Below are 23,468 nucleotides of genomic sequence, written 5' to 3'. Positions count from 1 at the left end.
ATTTTTAATGACAATTTTAACAAAATCGCCTTTCATCGATTAGATGAAAAATAAAATGTATAAATATTAAAAAAAAAAATAATTGTGTTCAATATTTTTTTTTAATTCGCTGATTGATAATTTAAAATAAATCTAGGAGTGTAAGTATTTATTTTAAAAAGAATTTCAAGCTTTATAAAATATTATGATCTAAAATAAAAAATTATTACAAAATTTCCGAATAATAATAAAAATTAAAAGCGACTAAAACCAATATTATTACATTGATAGAAGGATTTGTTTATAGTTAAAAATATTTGTTAATATTTAACAAATCATTTATTAGAGACCACTTTTTAGTCCTTAACAAATATTTCTTAGTATTTAAAAAGATTTATTAATATTTAATAAATGAATATCTGATTTATTAAATACAAACAAATCATTTTAAATACTAAGAAATATTTGTTTGATACTAAAAAATGGTCTCTAATAAATGATTTATTAACTATTAACAAATATTTTTTTAATACAAATAAATCCTTCTATCAGTGTATCAAAACAATATTAATTTCCTATCAGTAATAGACTTGCGACACCCCCAGAAGCTTAATTGAATTTCGATAAGCAAAATCCATATACTCTGTGTATAATCGACTAGATGTCATTAGCAATGGCATGCTTTCCCACCGCATTACTCACCACTAAAGTCTTTTCATTAAGGCTCATTCAATTTCTCCCTCCTCTATCTCGACTCGTCACTCCGTCCACTAGGCCCGCACTTTCGATTCTCTAATTATTGAACGGTTTGTTCCAAGCTGTGGTAGACCAATACGTCAAAACTTTTTAAGTGCTGGCACGTCTTGACAACTTACTTTTAAATCTATATTATTAAGAGAATAGATAATTAAGAAATGACCTTGTATCTCGTGAACTATTGACATTTTTAAAGATATAAGCTCACCCCGATGTTAGACTCATCAAGACCTTTCATTTGAGTACCCACATCAATTTTTCATATATTTTATATATTACATATATGTATATATGAAAAATATATCAAAAATGCATGTGGGTATTCAAATGAAAGCTCTTGATGAGTGTAACATCAAGATGAGCTTATATTTTCAAAATATAAATGTATATATGAAAAATAGATCAAAATACATTTCATCACTCATCTTTGAGTATTAATATTAAAAAATAATAATTAAAATTTATATTTAAATCATTTTTCTTAAGAATAATCACAAAAAAAATTTATTAAAATTTTTAAGAAAATTTCAAATTTATTAAAAAGAATTTTGATTTTTTTTAATCATAAAAAAATCAAAATTTCGAATTGTAACATTTTTTCAGATATCAATTGATATTTTTAAAGATATAAGCTCACCCTGACATTACACTCATCAAGACCTTTCATTTAAGTACCCACATCAATTTTTCATATATTTACATATATTATGTATATATGTATTTATGAAAAATATATGAAAAATGAATGTGGGTACTCAAATAAAAGCTCTTGATGAGTGTAACATCAAGATGAGCTTATATCTTTAAAAACGTTAATTATATATATATGTAAATATAAAAAATATATCAAAATTCTTAAATATTGGAGTTTTTAAAGATATAAGCTCGTCTTGATGTTATACTTATCAAGAGCTTTCATTTGAGTACCCACATCAATTTTTCATATATTTATATATATTATGTATATTATATATATGTATATATGAAAAATATATCAAAAATACATGTGGGTACTCGAATGAAAGCTCTTTATGAGTGTAACATCAATATGAGCTTATATCTTTAATATATATATTATATATATGTATATATGAAAAATATATCAAAAATGCATGTGGGTACTTAAATGAAAACTCTTTGTGAGAGTAAAATCAGGATGAGCTTATATCTTTAAAAACATGAATATTTAAGAAAGTACAGTGCAATTTAACATAAGTCATTATTTAAAATTTTATTTTTATATCCGTTTATATTTGAATATATTTTATAATAATGCTTCTTCGATAGAAAATATACGTTTTGCTAAAACAAAAATTTAATATCTCCGTCGAGTGAATTTATGAAGTAAAATTGACAATACGAGCGACCCGAAAACTTTTAAAAAAGATAAAAAATTTTCTACCCTATAGACTTTAGTTGATAGAAAGGATAAATGGAATCATTTCCTATATACTTTTTGCCTTTCTTATCCTTTTTTTTTTCATTTCGATACCATCGGAATACATGGGGATCAATACAACTGTCACGATTCTCTCCTCGGGACGAATTTCAATTGAATCGTCACTGTGATGTTTGACTTTGATACGGATTCTGATTATGCTCTCCCTTAAATTATTTTAGACATATAACCTAATAATCTTTTCCAAGCACGCCGCTAAATTAGTTTTTCGAGATTCTAGATAATAAATTCAGTTCGTTTTATCAATTGGGAACTTTTAAAGCTCTCTGGACCCATTTGGGACGTACGTGACAGCCTTTAGATATTTTTTACTGCCCAGAAAATTGTTACCACTTCCTTCGAGTGAGATTGGGGCATTCCATAGTGACTGGTGGGACATTTGACTCTGGAATTTCATCAATTATAAATAATTATGTGACTGATACTATAGTAAAATTTATCTTATAATATAGAAAAATAACTAATTAACAACATCCTTTTGTCAAAAACCTACATTACTTTTTAAGTTTCTCGTAATTATTATTTGACCGAGTGTGACTGGTGGGACTAACAACAAATCCTTCACTCTTACCAAAGGTATACTTAAAGTTCAATTTCAGTTCAACCACTAAACTAAAAAAAAATACTTCCCTCGAAAATACTAAATTTTTCCTACAAACATTCAATATTATGAAGAATTAGACTGATTACCTACGTTGAAACAATTAAAAAAATTTGTTTTTATTGTGACTGGTGGGACAAGTACTAAATGTCTACATCAAATTGTTTATTAAAAAGACTTTTATATTATTTCAACCTTTCAAACATTATTGTTTATATATTTAACTATAAATTATTTAGGATTATTAAAAAAAAAACGAATTAAAAAAGACAAATAAAGGAGTTAGCATGCTGACAACACGATCTTGATAAACTTAGGTGTTAATTAATGACGAACATAAACAAAATTTGTTCTTAAAACTATAATAATAAATATGTTAGTTAATAACAAAGATAAAATGAATTTGTTGTTAAAACTATTAAAACAACATTTGACCGGGATACAAGTTAGTACGGCTGAAAAGTTACTAGGAGAGGAAAATCGATTTTCTTATTGATAAAAAAAAATTTTCTTTACAAATTAGTTAAATATAGACTTTTTATAATAAATTAGTACTAATAATAATACTATTAATAATATAATAGTAAAAAAAAATTTTTAGTTCTTTACTTATATTTTGAAAATTAACTCTCTAGTAGCGAGAAAATTTAACGACTATGCGCCGCTTGTCGGAATATTAAGGAACTAATTTTTATAAAAGATCATTTATGGGCTTATCAAGGTATTTGATCAAGTTTATTCACCGGAAGCAAATAAATTAATGATATTAACATCTTATTAAAATAAAAAAAATGAATTTTTAGATAAAAAGCATTCCATAGTGGCTAGTGGGACATTTGACTCTGAAATTCCATCAATTATATATAATTATGTGACTGAAACTTATACTATAGTCAAATTTATCTTATAATATAGAAAAATAACTAATTAACAACATTCCTTTGTCAAAAGCCTCCATTACTTTTTAAGTTTCTCGTAATTATCATTTGACCGAGCGTGACTGGTGGGACTAACAACAAATCCTTCTCTCTTACCAAAGGTATACTTAAAGTCCAATTTCAGTTCGACCACTAAACTAAAAAAAAATACTTCCCTCGAAAATACTAAATTTTTCCTACAAACATTCAATATTATGAAGAATTAGACTGATTACCTACGTAGAAACAATTAAAAAAATTTGTTTTTATTGCGACTGGTGGGACAGGCATTTGTGACTGGTGGGACAAGTACAAAATGTCTACATCAAATTGTTTATTAAAAAGACTTTTATATTATTTCAACCTTACAAACATTATTGTTTATATATTTAACTATAAATTATTTAGGATTATTAAAAAAAAACAAATTAAAAAAGACAAATAAAGGAGTTAGCATACTGACAACACGATCTTGATAAACTTAGGTGTTAATTAATGACGAACATAAACAAAATTTGTTCTTAAAACTATATTAATAAGTATGTTAGTTAATAACAAAGATAAAATGAATTTGTTGTTAAAACTATTAAAACAACATTTGACCCGGATACAAGTTAGTACGGCTGAAAAGTTACTAGGAGAGAAAAATCCATTTTCTTATTGATTAAAAAAAAATTTCTTTACAAATTAGTAAAATATAAACTTTTAATAATAAATTAGGACTAAATTAAAATGAATTAGAGAAATTTTTAAATTTTAGTCGATCCAATTTGAGATAATATTTTTTTTTGATTATTTTACTGTTATTTTATTAGAGTTAAACCGAATTGTTGAAGAGTAAATTCAAACAACACATTATTTCTCAGGAGAAACTTTGTAAGAAACTTTAGCAAAGCACAATGACATCAAATACAAAGCAACAGACAAAAGAGGTGACAATACTCCCGCAAAATACATCAGCTCTAATTAACGAAATGTTACCAGTCTTTTCTTCGTCGGAAGCAATTAAGTCATATTGTAATTAAATTTCACTGGCGCAGAATTAATCAATAGAAAAACTATTTGTTCAACGCTGGTTTTTATTAAGAAAAAAAATAAATAAAATACGTGCTTATATTCGCAATTGTAAATATAATTTTGAAGTATTTACATTTGTTTGGCGCAGCCTTGAGCAGACACAGTCAACAAGTAATAAGTCCGTTGAATTGATTAAGCAAACTATAGTTCTTTGAAATATTCTTACAGTGTAAAAATAAACCTCTTTATCTTACATAGAATATTTATAAATATTCATCTTGTGATTTTTATTGAATATTAAATTTATTTTCAAGAAACAATATTTTAAAAGTATAAATTGATATTCTGAGTAAAATATTGAAAATAACGAAAAATGATAAAAGACTTTTTTTTGTAGAAAGTTTAATACTCTATAAAAAAGTTCTTATCAATTTTTTTGTATCTCATTCTTCGATAAGAAATTTAAATTTAAAGTTGCGCGAATCTAAAATTTTAAATTTAAATTAAGAATGTTACTTTAAGGAAAAATTTTTAAAAATTATAAATTGAAATTTTAAGTTTATATTTTACTAATTTCTAAAAACAATTTTTTTTCATCGATAAGAAACTCGATTTTTCTCTTCTAGTAACTTTTCAGCCGTATTTCAGTATTAACTTGTATCCGGGTCAAATGTTGTTTTAATAGTTTTAACAACAAATTCATTTTATCTTTGTTATTAACTAACATATTTATTATTATAGTTTTAAGGATAAATTTTGTTTATGTTCGTTATTAATTAACACCTAAGTTTATCAAGATCGTGTTGTCAGCATGCTAACTCCTTTATTTGTCTTTTTTAATTAGTTTTTTTTATTATCCTAAATAATTTATAGTTAAATATATATAAAAATAATGTTTGTAAGGTTGAAATAATATAAAAGTCTTTTTAATAAACAACTTGATGTAGACATTTAGTACTTGTCCCACCAGTCACAATAAAAACAAATTTTTTTAATTGTTTCTACGTAGGTAATCAGTCTAATTCTTCATAATATTGAATGTATAGTATTTTTTTTTTAGTTTCTTGGTCGAACTGAAGTTGGACTTTAAGTATACCTTTGGTAAGAGGGAAGGATTTGTTGTTAGTTCCACCTGTCACACTCAGTCAAATGATAATTACGAGAAACTTAAAAAGTAATGTAGGTTTTTGACAAAGAGATGTTGTTAATTAGTTATTCTTCTATATTATAAGATAAATTTGACTATAGTATAAATTTCAGTCACATAATTATATATAATTGACAGAATTCCAGAGTCGAATGTCCCACCAGTCACTATGTAATGCTATTTATCTAAAAATTCCTTTTTATATATTTTAATAAGATGTTAATGTCATTAATTTATTAGCTTCCGGTGAATAAACTTGATCAAATACCTTGATAAGCCCATAAATGTTTTTTATAAAAATTAGTTCCTAAATATTCCGACAGGCGGCGCATAGTCGTTAAATTTTCTCGCTACTAGAGAGTTAATTTTTAAAATATAAGTAAAGAACTAAAAAATTTTTTTTTACTATTATATTATCAATAGTATTATTTTTAGTACAAATTTATTATAAAAAGTCTGTATTTAACTAATTGATAAAGAAAATTTTTTTTAATCAACAAGAAAATCGATTTTCTTCTCCTAGTAACTTTTCAGCCGTACTACCTTGTATCCCGGTTAAATGTTGTTTTAATAGTCATAACAACAGATTCATTTTATCTTTGTTATTAACTAACATATTTATTATTATAGTTTTAAGAACAAATTTTGTTTATGTTCGTCATTAATTAACACCTAAGTTTATCAAGATCGTGTTGTCAGCATGCTAACTCCTTTATTTGTATTTTTTAATTCGTTTCTTTTATTATCCTAAATAATTTATAGTTAAATATATAAACAATAATGTTTGTAAGGTTGAAATAATATAAAAGTCTTTTTAATAAACAACTTGATGTAGACATTTAATACTTGTCCCACCAGTCACAAATGCCTGTCCTCCCAGTCACAATAAAAACAAATTTTTTTAATCGTTTCTACGTAGGTATTCAGTCTAATTCTCCATAATATTGAATGTTTGTAGGATAAATTTAGTATTTTCGAGGGAAGTATTTTTTTTTAGTTCAGTGGTCGAACTGAAATTGGACTATAAGTATACCTTTGGTAAGAGAGAAGGATTTGTTGTTAGTTCCACCTGTCACACTCACAATCAGTCAAATGATAATTACGAGAAACTTAAAAAGTAATGGAGGTTTGTTGACAAAGGGATGTTGTTAATTAGTTATTCTTCTATATTATAAGATAAATTTTACTATAGTATAAGTTTCAGTCATATAATTATTTTTAATTCATGGAATTTTTTGTTTGATAAGTCGGACCGTATTGTTGATCTTAACTACTTACTACGTAAAGTGCGAGTAATTCTCGATTTTTTCCCCGTTATTATCACTGTTTCCTCACACATTCCTACAAGTTAGCCTAGTGAGTGTGAATAAGTGCGTCAGTCGATTCAGTTTCCTTGCATTGGCCGTATAAAGCAATATCGAGTAGAGTGTGTGTAGAAAAATGAGAAAAGATACTAGAAGCTGGTTGTGGTTGATAAGAAAGTTGGATGTCACGCGTCGTTGCCCAGCAAATTCAAGCTGCCGCTTTTATAAACCACCGTAGAAGTTGTTCATAGATATCAACTTCGATTTTGTTCGATCTATTATAAACTTTTTCTTTTTCCGTTTTTTCTTTGAACCGTTGATTTTATGACGGGATCACTATAAAAAATTCAAAGCGTAAACATGGACGCGAAAACCACTTCGAAGTGAAATTAAGTAGTGGATATCTGCAGATGTCAGCCGAGTGCGTCAAACACTTCCGCTATTCATTTAAGTTTATTCATCCGAATAATCAGAAAGCTGTTGTTTGTATTGTATGTAGGAAACTCAATGGCCAAAGACGCTAAACTGTCAATAGTACTTGATTTCATTCGCAATTCACTAATCACTGATTTTCATTATTTATTATTACTATCACTGATAGAAGGATTTGGTACGGAGTAATAAACTGATTTAGTAACAAAATTTTTAGTCATTTATTTAGGAGAAAAAAATATTGACCCATCAATATCCACAGATTCGGTAGAATCTGGCGCCAGTTTAAATTTGTTCAATTAGTCTCTTATTGATATGTTAAAAACTTGTTTAAATTTAAATTTTATAAATGTCTCACATAAAAAATGATAATTTAATGAGATTATTTTCTTTATATCTTATAATTTTACTTAAAATTATTTATTTTAATTATTTTGAGTTAAAAGTTAGGTTATACGGTAAAATTAGTTAAAAAATTAATTTGTTTAACCAATTAACGATTTATTGCGAAGCAATAAATCATTTGTTAAATACTAAATATTTATTTGGTTATGGGCTTTAATGAATTATTTAGTAACTCTTACTAAATCTTATTAAATAGAACTAAATTTTAGAGAAAATTATTATAAATTATTTCTAAAGGAATAATTTGATCACCCAGTCCAGCGAATATTGTCCAAAAAGTAATCCAACTGTAAACCAACTGTTACACATAATGACACTTGCACTGTTACAACTTTAAACTTCCCGCTTCGCTGAGTTTGTCCACGAGGGAATCTCTTGTTTTGTCGATTTTAAATATTCAATTTTTTATTTCAGTTTGTTTGTAATTTATATCATACAGACATGAATTATTTATAGAAAATTAAATTTTCTTCTTTTAGACCTTAAAGTAATTTTATAAAACCCCTGGCGTATTTAATATTGTATGAATAAATTTAATAATAAATTAAAAATATGAAAATATTTTTATTTCTTAAATTAAAAATTTTTTTTTCGTCTATAAACGTTAGAATAAATATTGTAATTTCATTTAAAAAATTTAATTAATTAATTTTACATTATTAAAATTTATAAATTAAAATAAAAATCTTCAACAATAATTTTTATAATCAAATATTGTTATTGTGTTATCATTAAATAGCAAATGCGAAAGATATCACCGTAATTGTGAAAACATCAATAATATATTACACGAGATTTAATATTATTCAGTGAAACAATGAAACGCGTAACAATAGTATTTTATGTGGATCAGCCAGTCGCAATACGGACGCGAGGTCATAAATTTCAATTTATAACGCAGTGAGAAAATAAATTCGTTACCACAAAGAGTATTCACGCCATCTGTTATTCCTGATTGCATTATTCATTTGATAAAACGATAATAACCACATCACAGGCTGCCGTATATACATTTAATTCAATAAATAATAATTAAGAGCCAGTTATTAATTTTGAACTAACCAGGTGCTGTTTAATTAAATTGCTGGGTTTAATTTTATTTACCTCGTTGTATATTTTATCTTTTTAATTAATTTGAATATTAAAATTTTAAGTTAATTTTTTTTTGAGAACTTTAAAGTTCACCAGAGCTCATGAAAATAGTCCTGGAAAAATAAATGAATGCCGAACCAGTAATCGGAGGTTTGTATCGAAGAAGAATATAAAATTGTAGAGGAAAAAAATTTGATTTTTTTGTAACAATAATCCCGTCGTTTGAATAAAAAATGGTCGGTTCGTGCCGAAAGGAGAAGGTATTCGAGTTAGTCTAACGGGAGAATCGCTCCATTTGTTATGTATGCGTAAAATATAATGTAATGCCGAGAGCTAAGGAATATATTTAAATTTTTTATTTTAAACGGCTTCCGAAAAAACTAGACGGGAATTTTAACACTATTTGATGCACTGATAAGATTTAGTTCTATTTAATAAGATTTATTGATAGTTACTAAATCATTTATTAAACCCATAACCGAATGAATATTTAGTATTTAACAAATGATTTATTGCTTCGCAATAAATCGTTTATTGGTATTAAACAAATTAATTTTTTAACTAATTTTATCGTATATTCTAACTTTTAACTCAAAATAAATCAAAATAATTAAAATAAATAATTTTAAGTAAAAATATCAGATATAAAGAAAATAATCTCATTAAATTATCATTTTTTATTTGAGACATTTATAAAATTTAAAATTAAACAAGTTTTTAACATATCAATAATAGACTAATTGAACAAATTTATACTAAACTCCATTGAGAAATTACATACAAGCCATTTGGGAGGATGTGTGTTTTCAAAGGGAAGATAAATCTCCCAAAATCGAGCTCAATAAAATAATCTAAGTCAGTTGATAGGTTATGTATGACATTGGAATTAAAGTATCGCCATCTACCGACAATACTTACCAAACAAATATTTAGTAACTACTACTAAATATTATTTGGTGGAAACAAATATTTATTTTGATATAATAAGGCTTTGTTTATATTAATATAATTTATTTAGAATAAAAAAATAATTTATTAAACTGTAACAAATAATATTGATGGGTTAATATTTTTTTCTCCTCAGTAAATGACTGAAAATTTTGTTACTAAAACAGTTAATTACTCCGTACACTGATAGAAGGATTTAGTTTTATTTAATAAAATTTAGTAATATTTACTAAATCATTAATAAGGCCCATTGCCACCAAATGAATATTTAGTATTTAACAAATGATTTATTGCTTCGCAATAAATCGTTAATTGGTTAAAAAAATTAATTTTTTAACTAATTTTACCGTATAACCTAACTTTTAACTCAAAATAATTAAAATGAATAATTTTAAGTAGAAATACAAGATATAAAGAAAATAATCTCATTAAAGTATCATTTTTTATTTGAAACATTTATAAAATTTAAAATTAAACAAGTTTTTAACATATCAATAATAGACTAATTGAACAAATTTATACTAAACTCCACTGAGAAATTACATGCAAGCCATTTGGGAGGATGTGTGATTTCAAAGGGAAGATAAATCTCCCAAAAATCGAGCTCAATAAAATAATCTGAGTCAGTTAATAAGTTATGCATGACATTGGAATTAAAGTATCGCCATCTACCGACAATACTTACCAAACAAATATTTAGTAACTACTACTAAATATTATTTGGTGGAAACAAATATTTATTTTGATATAATAAGGCTTTGTTTATGTTAATATAATTTATTTATAATAAAAAAATAATTTATTAAACTGTAACAAATAATATTGATGGCGTAATATTTTTTTCTCCCAAATTAATGACTAAAAATTTTGTTACTAAATCAGTTTAGTGCTCCTTTCAATCAAGTAAGACTAATAAATATTATAATTTATTAAAAATTTTATTTTTTAAGGAGGTTCAAGCGAATCTAATGTAAAAAATAATTTCCAACTTTAAACTTCAAAATTAGGTATACGTATAAATAAATACGTGCTTTATCTAAACCCAAAATTTAAAAAAGGTTCACCGTTTAGTTACTTAGATATTAAATTTTAAAAATCACATATTTTATCTCCTTATACACGGGCTCTTATGGCGGACAAACGTTTTGTTGAGACTTTAATTATTTTTTTCAATATTAACCTCCCAACTTTAACGGATAAAAAACTACACACGCAAAACTTGGATTATTGCAAAATATAAAAACAATTTAATAATAATACATTACCGATATAATTTTTGAAATATTTAAAGTTAAATTTTATGTTTGTAACTCGTTTATCGTCAGCTATTTATTCGAATAAAGATTTGGCAACGTCGCGTCAACAGCTGAGAAAAAACAAAAGGATAGAAATATAGTTACAGAGAGAGAAATGTTTAACTCACACACTCATCCACGTCTCAGGTTATGGGTACAATCAAGCGCGCTATTGCCAAATCTGTTTATTTATTCTGGCAAGTAATAAATACCAAAGTCATTTTATTACTTTACTTTATTAAATAAGTGAAAATCATCAATTATTAAATTGTTTAAATTATTTTAAATTAAAATAAAGAATTTTAACGAATATTGGGAAGACAAAAATTAAAAAAAAATTTTAACATTATTTTGACTCATTAGTTACGCTCGAACTTCCTTAACTGAAGAAAAAATTTTTTTAAATTGACTTTCTTGTAAAAAAAAATTTTTTTTTATTTGGAAAAAAAAAATTTTTCAAATAGATAGCTTATAAATTTTTTTTTTCAAATCTAGAACATTTTTTCTCAATAAAAAATTTACTATAAAATAAAATTTTAATTTTTTCATCGAGAAATAAAATTTTCAACAAATTAATTTTTTTTAACAATTTAATTTCTATAAAATCTACTAAAAATCTTAAAGTTCCTTGTTAAGTTTATTAATTACCAAAGTTTATTAGAAAAACTTTTAACTGGACCTTAAAAAGTTACAATTCACTTTAACAACTTATACGTCCACATATTTTTTTATTACTGTTATTTCATCGTGTAATTTTTTTCTAAAAAAAAAAGTACAAGCGTATGCTCTGAGGAGTACATTGAAAAAATGAAAAGAGTTCTTATGGTACATGTATGTCGCATCACCAGGGACGTTATGATGTTTTTTATCCCTTTATATACGTCCATGTATTAAATGTATAACAAAGTCCACTAGATACGTACAGCAAATTGTTGCAATCACTATAATAAAAGTTAGGAACAACAAAATGCTATGTTACTTAAAAATAAAATGCAATTTATAACAGAAGCTCGTTTATTTTCATCCAAATATTTTTTACTTACGAAAGCTCTCTTTTTTATTCTAATTTTTCATTTTTTTCCTTGAGGGAAATCCTGAATAAATATTTGCCAGGAGCTTAACACGACGATCAAGAGCCGCGGTTAATATAAAATTTACTCTGGGCAAATATCCATCAACTTTGGCTAAACTGGCCCTTTAAATTCTTCCTCAAACTACCTCTGGCTTATAAAACGTCAAAAAAAGCGGACAAATAAACCCGAACATAATTTAAATAACTAATTCTTGTAATCCTTCTCTTCTCATAAGCGGCGTGTTTTTATATCCAAACATCTCTCTTATTATTTCATCTTTTTCTAAGCGAGGAATTTTTTGCTAAAGCTTAATAAAACCGGGCATTTTTGTAAGTAAATTGGACGTAAGTCGTGATCATTTATTTTATTTTTTAATTTACAAACATAAATTATTTTTTTAATCAACAATTACAAATTTTTTGCTTTATTTTCAACTTTAGAAAGTTAATTTGCCTGGATACAATTTTTTAATAAAATTTAGTTCTAAAAAAATCCAACAGGTGGCGCATGATCGCTTAATCTTCTCGCTTTAAGAGAGTTAATTTCAAAAATATAAGTAATAAAATGAAAATTAATTTTTTAAGCCTTTTAAAGAACTTTATATCGTAAATTTTAATTTGTAAGACAATTTTCGATCATTTTAACGAGATTTAAATGTAAATTTCTTTGAAAAATAAAAAATTCTAATAATAGCGAGGGAAAGAAAATTTTTAACTTTAGAAATTAAATTAGAACTTAATTTGCCTTTATATAATTTTTCGATAAAAATTAGTTCTAAAAAATCCAACAGGTGGCGCATGATCGCTTAATCTTCTCGCTTTAAGAGAGTTAATTTTGAAAGTATAAGTAATAAAATAAAAATAAGTTTTTATATCCAAACATCTCTCTTGTTTCATATTTTTCTAACCAGGATTTTTTGCTCAAATAAGACCGGGTATTTTTATAAATAAATTGGACGTAAGTGCGGTATTCTGATTAAACTAGAGAGGCTAACTGAGAGAAAAATAATGAAACCTTTGAGATAAATAGCGGCATTTTCCTCGGTCTTAATATATTGTCGAGATCGAAAAATAACAATCATTTATTTTATTTTTCAGTTTACAATTAATAAAAAAAAACGTTAATTTTTTTTTAATCAACAATTACAAATTTTTTGCTTTATTTTCAACTCTAGAGAGTTAATTTAGGATTAATTTGCCTGGATATGATTTTTTGATAACATTTAGTTCTAAAAAAATCTGACAGGTGGCGCATCGTCGCTGAATCTTCTCGCTTTAAGAGAGTTAATTTTAAAAATATAAGTAATAAAATAAAAATTAATTTTTTAAGCCTTCTAAAGAACTTTTTGTTGTTATTTTTAATTATTTTAACACGATTTAATTGTAAATTTCTTTGAAAATAAAAAATTCTAATCATAGCGATGGATAAAAAATTTTCAACTTTAGAAATTAAATTAGAACTTAATTTGCCTTTAATAAAAATTAATAAAAAACTAATAAAAATTAGTTCTAAAAAAATCCGACAGGTGGCGCATGGTCGCTAAATCTTCTAGCTTTGAGAGAGTTAATTTTGAAAGTATAAGTAATAAAATAAAAATAAGTTTTTATATCCGAACATCTCTCTTGTTTCATATTTTTTTAACCAGGATTGTTTGCTCAAATAAGACCGGGCATTTTTATAAGTAAATTGGACGTAAGTGCGGTATTCTGATTAAACTAGAGTGCCTAACTGAGATAAAAATAATGAAACCTTTGAGATAAATAGCGGCATTTTGTCCAGAACACCTGTCATCTTTGAGATAAAAACAAAGGGTTTATTAAGGTTACGTCCAGATAAGCCAATTATCATTAAACCGTCATTTTTTGTAACTTTTCACTGTTGATAATAATATTATATAGGGTAGCGGGAGAGAGAAGGAAAAAAATTATCTTCATAAACCTTCACGGTGGCTGATGATACCTTTTTACCTTTATATTCCGGTCTGTCTCTTTTCGTAACTCCCTGATGTCACAACTACCCTTATTCTCGAATTATGAGAGCATGTAAGTAAAGATTTGGGTCGCCGGAGTATAAAGAAAGGATGCTCCGTTTATGCCGCCTCCAAGGAGTCCTCTGGGGGCTGGCATGTCGCTATGAAGACTACATTTTATAACCACTGAATTTTTTATTCAAATCCTGATTTTCCTCCCGTTAGAGGGCCTATAATTCCATTAGAATATTTTTTTAATAATAATCTGAGATAATATTTAAATTGTAAATTTTGACCAAAATATCGAAGATATGAAGAAATAATGGGAGACCTTTTTTAAAGGAAATTTAATTTTTTACAATAAAAGTCCTTATTAATTTTATCGAATCTTGTCCTTTGGCCGAATACTTGGGATTAAATTAACTAAATGATAAATTTTTCGGTATTATTATTATCAATAGCAACCTTGCAATCACTATTCGAACTATAAATAAATACAATTTTATTAAATAATGACTTTTGTTAAATTGCACTTTACTTTTTTAAATATTGACAATTTTTAAGATATAAGATCATTCCGATGTTACATTTATCAAGAGCTTTTATTTAAGTACCCACATGCATTTTTGATATATTTTCCATATATACATATATATATAATATATATTTTAAAGATATAAGCTCATCCCAATGTTACATGCATCAAGAGCTTTCATTTGAGTACCCACATGCATTTTTGATATATTTTTCATATATACATATACATAATATATATAAATATATAAAATATATGAAAAATTGATGTGGGTATTCAAATGAAAGGTCTCGAGGAGTGTAACATCGGGATGAGCTTATATCTTCAAAAATGTCAATATTTTACAAGATACATGGTCATTTCATAATCATGTTAAATTGCACTGTAGTTTTTTAAATATTGACATTTATAAAGATATAAGCTCATCCCGATGTAATACTCGTCAAGAGCTTTCATTTGAGTACCCACATGCATTTTTGATATATTTTCCATATATACATATATATAATATATATTTTAAAGATATAAGCTCATCCCAATGTTACATTCATCAAGAGCTTTCATTTGAGTACCCACATGCATTTTTGATATATTTTTCATATATACATATACATAATATATATAAATATATAAAATATATGAAAAATTGATGTGGGTACTTAAATGAAAGGTCTCAAGGAGTGTAACATCGGGATGAGCTTATATCTTCAAAAATGTCAATATTTTACAAGATACATGGTCATTTCATAATCATGTTAAATTGCACTGTAGTTTTTTAAATATTGACATTTATAAAGATATAAGCTCATCCCGATGTAATACTCGTCAAAAGCTTTCATTTGAGTACCCAAATGCATTTTTGATATATTTTTCATATATACATATATATAAATATATAAAATATATGAAAAATTGATGTGGGTACTCAAATGAAAGGTCTCGATGAGTGTAACATCGGGATGAGCTTATATCTTCAAAAATGTCAATATTTTACAAGATACATGGTCATTTCGTAATCATGTTAAATTGCATTGTAGTTTTTTAAATATTAACATTTATAAAGATATAAGCTTATCCCGACGTAATACTCGTCAAGAGCTTTCATTTGAGTACCCACATGCATTTTTGACATATTTTTCATATATACATATATATAAATTTATATAATATATATAAATATATGAAAAATTGATGTGGGTACTCAAATGAAAGGTCTCGATGAGTGTAACATCGGGTTGAGCTTATATCTTTGAAAATGTCAATATTTCACAAGATACAAGGTCATTTCTTAATTATGTATCTAGAGAGCATTTTCGAATGCAGCCTAAATAATCATAATAAATTGACTATCGGTTAGAATGAAATAAAACCTTGAAAAGGCACAAATTCAAGTCAAGACCTTTTATTTGTAATGACACTAAATTTCAAATCCTGGACACAAAGTTTTTCTTATTCTCTTAATAATTTAGATTTAAATAAAATAATTTTAAATTCAAAGCTTTAAAGTACTGAGTCGCATTCACGATAATCCAAGAAGTAGTTATTAAGTTAACATAAGCGAGGTGTGCATTAGTATCCTTAATTTTTTATAACTGCAATTGAATTTACAGCGAAAAAAATTCAGCGTCTCAGAAAGCGAGAAAATAATTTTGTATAAATTTAAAATTATAATTTATAAATTATTTAAATAAGCAGCAGTAGTATAAGGAGTAAAAGCAATGTCAATCGAACCCCCTAATTATTGTGTCTCCTTTTGCAGATCCTTTGTGAATTTTCAGTCTAGATTTTTTTGTAAATTCGAACAATAGGAAAGCAGAGAAAACTTATTTTTCTTGAATTGTAGTAATGTATCGTAGATGCACAAAGATAGAACGAAGATCAAAGAAGGAACCTCTGAAGTGTACAATCCGTCGATAAAAGTTTCTCCTAAGGCGCTGAGGATCGATGAGAAGTCGGCTGAAGAGACAAAATTTTAGAAATATAATAATGTAATAAAGGATAAAACAGTAGAGGAAGAACAAAAGCGAGATTATCGATTATCCTCTTTGTCCCAGGGGTTATTATCATAATTCACGTCGCGGTTGAGGTCCGGGATTTATTTCATTTATTTTTAAGGAAGTTCGAGCGAATCTAATGTAAAAAATAATTTCCAACTTTGAGCTTTGAAATTAAGTAAACGCATGAATAAATACGTAATTTATCTAATCCCAAAATTTAAAAAAGATTCACCGTTTAGTTACTTAGATATTAAATTTTTAAAATCACATATTTTATCTCCTTATACACGGGCTCTAATGGCGGACAAACGTCTTGTCGAGACTTTAATTATTTTTTTCAATATTAACCTCCCAATTTTAACGGATAAAAAACTATACACGCAAAACTTGGATTATTGCAAAATATAAAAACAATTTATTAATAATACATTACCGATATAATTTTTGAAATATTTAAAGTTAAATTTTATGTTTGTAACTCGTTTATCGTCAGCTATTTATTCGAATAAAGATTTGACAACATCGCGTCAACAGCTGAGAAAAAACAAAAGGATAGAAATATAGTTACAGAGAGAGAAATGTTTAACTCACACACTCATCCACGTCTCAGGTTATGGGTACAATCAAACGCGCTATTGCCAAATCTGTTTATTCATTCCGGCAAGTAATAAATACAAAAGTCATTTTATTACTTTACTTTATTAAATAAGTGAAAATCATCATTTATTAAATTGTTTGAATTATTTCAAATTAAAATAAAGAATTTTGACGAATAATGGGAAGAATAAAATTTAAAAAAAATTTTAACATTATTTTGACTCATTAGTTACGCTCAAACTTCCTTAAGGGTAATCTGGCCCAGAAGCTTAAATTTAACTTGATTTTTGAAGTGTAAAAAAAGGCAATATTATTACTAATTTTTGATAAGTTAATTAATATTTCAAGAATACAGAAAAAAAATTCAAAATTCAAAAAATTAGCTAATAAAAGGGGTTTATAAAAATTGGCACGCGACCATACCCACGATTACAACCCTTAGCCGGGAAAAAAAAGATTATTAATTTAGAGTAATGCTATACTAAAAAAATGTTGAAAAAAAATTTTTTCACAAAAAAAACTGCCCAAATTAATTTTTGTACCATTTTTTTTGAGTTTCCGAATTTTTTAAAAATAGTAAATATTTGAATTTGGGGGTGAGGATAGTTCAGGCGATAGAGAAGTCTATAAAGAAGACTTACACCAAATTTTAAGTAATTCGGTTCTGTAGAACTTGAGAAATCGTGGGTTGAGTTTTAAACAAGACAGGTTCAAGAAAAACGCGTTTAAAGTTTCTTGTAAAAATTCTCGCAGTCTAGTTCCGGCCGGGCCGGTTTGGATGCCGCGTCAGCAAATCAGCCATTTCTCCGAAAATAATTTGAATTTTCTAAATTACAGATTGTGTTTTTATCTATTTAAATAGTTATTTTTGTATTAGAAAATATTTTTTTAAAATTGAAAATTGATTAATAATTTTTTCTAGAAGGATAAAATTGATAATTTTTATGGAAAAATTCATTATTTTAAAAATAATAATAATGTTAGTGATAAAGTATTTATTTTCACCAAAATTGCTCTCAAAATTTATGTTAATAATTTTTTGAACAATTTTGAATTAATAAAAAATTTTTTATTAATTTAAAAAAATTTAGAATTAGAAAAATTATAAAAATTTCATCAATTACTGAGCTGAAAATTGCGTCAGCAAATCAGCAATTTCTCCGAAAATAATTTGAATTTTCTAAATTACAGATTGTGTTTTTATTTATTTAATTAGTTATTTTTGTATTAGAAAATATTTTTTTAAAATTGAAAATTGATTAATAATTTTTTCTAGAAGGATAAAATTGATGATTTTTATGAAAAAATTAATTATTTTAAACATAATAACAATGTTAGTGATAAATTATTTATTTTTACCAAAATTGCTCTCAAAATTTATGTTAATAATTTTTTGAACAATTTTAAATTAATAAAAAATTTATTATTAATTTAAAAAAAATTTAGAATTATAAAAATTATAAAAATTACATTGGTTGGCTAAAAATTGCGTCAGCCAAGCCATTTCTCCGAAAATAATTTGAATTTTCTAAATTACAGATTGTGCTTTTATTTATTTCATTAGTTAATTTTGTATTAGAAAATATTTTTTTAAAATTGAAAGTTGATTAATAATTTTTTCTAGAAGGATAAAATTGATGATTTTCATGGAAAAATTAATTATTTTAAAAATATTAACAATGTTAGTGATAAATTATTTATTTTTACCAAAATTGTTAAAAAAATATTTTTTTGAACAATTTTATATTAATAAAAAATTTTTTATTAATTTAAAAAAAATTTAGATCTAGAAAAATTATAAAAATTACATTTTTTCTCTGAAAAATTTGTTCTGAAGAATAAACAAAAAATTGTTAATTCTGATAAATTTCCAACAGTAAATTATTTTTAATGAATAGACACGATAAAAGTTTGCATAAAATTAAATTTAGCTGCACAATTAACGTCAAAAGTTCCCGGCTGTTGCTGCAGGATACTTTACAATTTTTTTCATTGCAAATCTTGTTCTTACTCTTCCCATTCTTCTTATTCAACTACTTGATCCTGTTCTTCTACGGCGAGTTAATCTACCGACGCCTCGCAAACACTGCAATGCTGTTGCGACGCTAACTAACCGAAATATCTTAACTTTAAGGATAAAGTTACTCGTCTTTCTGAAATATCATCGACTTCAATTTTTGCACTGAACAAACTTTCGCCTTGAGTAAATAAAACTAAGTACTAAATATTACTCCAACAAGTTATATTTTATAATTATGTTCTAAGATATAAATAGTATATTTCATATTTATGTTTGCGCGAACGATAACATCGTTGAATTTAGTTATGCCGTAACAATTCTACGCAAATAAATTTTCTCGTACTGTTAAACTTTTAACGACTGTACCTTCGTAAGTTCAACTCGCTTTCGTTAAATGTTAAATTGATAGATAAAGGTTAAATGTAGGAGTATACAGTCCAAGAAATTCAACAGGTGCTACATATTAGGGTGTTCCATTTTTAGGCGATATTTTTTTTTTACTGCTATACCAGAAAATCTGGTAAGGTAAAAGCCCCAATTATTGACGGGGGTCTAAATATTGACACCCTAAATTATTTTTAAATATATTAAATTATCTGTAATAAGAATAACGATCAAATAAATTTTTATTAAATTCTAATTAATTAATTAAATAAATATTTAGTATTTAACAAATGATTTATTGCTTCGCAATTAAAAAAAAAAATTTAGAACGTACTTGGTGTGCGTCATTGTGTATTTTAATTTTTTTAAAGTCCTAGTAAATAGATTTTACGAATTTCATTAAAAGTAAAATATTTTGCAACTACGCACACTAAATACGTTCTAAAATTTTTTTTTTAGTTTTTAAATTTACAATAAGATTTTTTTTAATTTCCGAAAATCATAAACAATCATATCGGTTACTTGGATTTTTTTATTTTTTTATTTTGTATCTTTTTGTAAAGAAAAAAAAATTTTTTTTTTCCTAATAGTCTTATGAACGTGGACTTGGCGCGATTTTTTTACAGTGAAACTGTTTTTGTTCGGATTACCACAAACAAAATTCATCGATATTTATATTTGATTGCTTAAAAAAAATCAAATCATAACTTTGTCTCTTATAGCGTCAATAATTGGGGCTTTTACCTTAGTATATAGAAAATAAAAAATTATGCCGCTGAGCTAAAGGTTTTAAGTCCAATAGCGGCTTAGCTCATCAAAAAATTCGATTTCCCATTTAAATAACACATGAAAAATTTTTTTTTTGTTTCAAGTGGACTTTTCGTTATTAAAAAAATTTTTTTTCGAAAAACCTTCTCATGGCTTTTGTAGGAAATTAAATTCTCTACAAAAATATCTCTCTAGACGAAGACTGTAGAACGACTATTTTCGAAGTTATAGCCCGTTAAACGGTAACATTTAAAAAAATACACATTAAATTCCATTTAATTTTTAATTTATTACTCTTACATGAATAATTTAATTTTATTGTACATTTTTGAGCATTAAAATTTTTAATTAAAGTATTGACTCGTTTCAATATAATAATCTAAGTTAAATTATTATTAAATAGTTATTACTATTGTGAAATAATAACACTTATGGATTGAAATCATATTTTCGCGCATATTTAAAGCAATATATTCCTTAAAAATTTACCTGTTTCAAGAACAATTTTCACTCAGCCGGACAGAAGCTTCGGGACTCCACCACATTTGTATTTTCATCGTATTAGTATACATAAAAGCATGGTATTGTGCGCTTTCATAAATCCAAGCTCCTCGACAGGATTTAGAATTTATGAAAGATTTACTGAATTATAAAAAAATAAATAAAAATTTTTCAGAAGTAGCGTCAAAAAAATTCAGCAATCACTTGTGTGTTACGTCGGAAAAATTTCTCTTTTAGAGAATTTAATGTGTATTTTTTTAAATGTTACCGTTTAACGGGCTATAACTTCGAAAATAGTCGTTCTACAGTCTTCGTCTAAAAAAATATTTTTGTAGAGAATTTAATTTCCTACAAAAGCCATGAGAAGGTTTTTCGAAGAAAAATTTTTTTAATAACGAAAAGTCCACTTGAAACAAAAAAAAAATTTTTCCTGTGTTATTTAAATGGGAAATCGAATTTTTTGATGAGCTAAGCCGCTATTGGACTTAAAACCTTTAGTTCAGCGGCATAATTTTTTATTTTCTATATACTACCAGATTTTCTGGTATAGCAGTAAAAAGAAAAATATCGCCTAAAAATGACACACCCTACTACATATACTGCTAAAATATCATTGGATTTAATAATAACAAATATTTATTTTATTTTTCATTTTAAAGACATTAATTCTTTTTTTAATTAACAATTACAATTTTTTTGCTTCATTTTCGACTTTAGAAAGGTTAATTTGCCTGTATATAATTATTTAATAAAACTTAGTTCAAAAAAAATCCGACAGGTGGCGCATGGTCGCTGAATCTTCTCGCTTTAAGAGAGTTAATTTTAAAAATATAAGTAATAAAATAAAAATTAATTTTTTAAGCCTTCTCAAAAATTTTTTGTCGTAAATTTTAATTTGTAAGCCAATTTTTGATCATTTTAACTGTAAATTTCTTTGTAGAATAAAAAATTCTAATAATAACGATGGATAAAAAATTTTCAACCTTAGAAATTAAATTAGAACTTGATTTGCCTGTATATAATTTTTCAATAAAAATTAGTTCTGAAAAATCCGACAGGTGGCGCATGGTCGCTGAATCTTCTCGCTTCAAGAGAGTTAATTTTGAAAGTATAAGTAATAAAATAAAATTAAGTTTTTATATCCAAACATCTCTCTTGTTTCATATTTTTCTAACCAGGATTTTTTGCTCAAATAAGACCGGGCATCGTTATAAGTAAATTGGACGTAAGTGCGGTGTTCTGATTAAACTAGAGAGCCTAACTGAGAGAAAAATAATGAAACCTTTGAGATAAATAGCGGCATTTTTCTTGGACTTAATACATTGTCAGAGATCGAAAAATAACAATATTTTATTTTTCAATTTACAATTAATAAAAAAAAACATTAATTTTTTTTAACTAACAATTACAATTTTTTTGCTTTATCTTCTACTTTAGAAAGTTAATTTAAGCTTAATTTGCCTAGATATAATTTTTTGATAAAATTTAGTTCCAAAAAAATCCGACATGTGGCGCATGATCGCTAAATCTTCTCGCTTTAAGTGAGTTAATTTTTAAAATATAAGTAATAAAATAAAAATTAATTTTTTAACGCTTCTTAAAAACTTTTTGTTGTAAATTTTAATTTGTAAGTTAATTTTTGATCATTTTTCCACGATTTAATTGTGAATTTCTTTGAAAAATAAATTCTATACATTAAATTTTGTCTGATTCTAGGATCTATAAGCAACATTGATGGCGCCGAGTATCACTGCAACAAAAGCACCGTACGAAAAGTTATCAGTGGTGTTGTCGGAGCAGCTTCCTCAGTAACTTCTATCCAAGTCGCTAATCTTTTACGGCTCTTCCGAATACCACAAGTAAGTTTTTTAGAAAGTCCACTAACTTTTAATGGATCATTCTAAGAATCTCTTATTAAATACTGCAAGTATCTGAGAGTATAAGATTTATTCTTAATCTTCAAAGAATTTAAAACAAAGATTGTATGGACATAAATGTTTACGTACAAGCTTAATATCAACCGTTTATAACAATGACCTGGAGCCCGCGGCAACAATAGCATAGAATCGCTTTATCTACATTCAAAGTCTTGTATTTTATCTTGTGTATAAAGTGTAATACTATAAAATTATGAGCGTATTGAGTTCAGTCGAGATACTTTTCTCAATTTTAATACTATTTGCGAAATCTCTTTTCATAAAAGTAAATAACTTTAAGAGATAAACTCGTATAAGTTATATAGTCGCGTATCTCGCGATTTTTTTAAGAGAAG

At 25.8% G+C, this 23,468-nt stretch overlaps 1 protein-coding gene across 4 annotated transcripts in view; it reads left to right on the top strand.

Annotated features, from left to right (window-relative positions):
* LOC123270369 (metabotropic glutamate receptor 2-like) overlaps positions 1 to 23,468 on the top strand; it is a 225,013-nt gene that overhangs the window by 145,249 nt on the left and 56,296 nt on the right. For all 4 annotated transcript variants that reach the window (XM_044736381.1, XM_044736384.1, XM_044736385.1 and 1 more), the window contains exon 3: positions 22,913 to 23,055. In XM_044736381.1, coding sequence (XP_044592316.1) covers positions 22,913 to 23,055 — 143 coding nt within the window. The remainder of the gene's footprint in view (positions 1 to 22,912; positions 23,056 to 23,468) is intronic.

Source organism: Cotesia glomerata, linkage group LG8 (assembly GCF_020080835.1).
Source record: "Cotesia glomerata isolate CgM1 linkage group LG8, MPM_Cglom_v2.3, whole genome shotgun sequence".
NCBI classification, from domain to species: Eukaryota; Metazoa; Arthropoda; class Insecta; order Hymenoptera; family Braconidae; genus Cotesia; species Cotesia glomerata.
The sequence above is the reverse complement of the archived record's forward strand: the minus strand, read 5'-3'. Positions and strand labels throughout refer to the sequence as shown.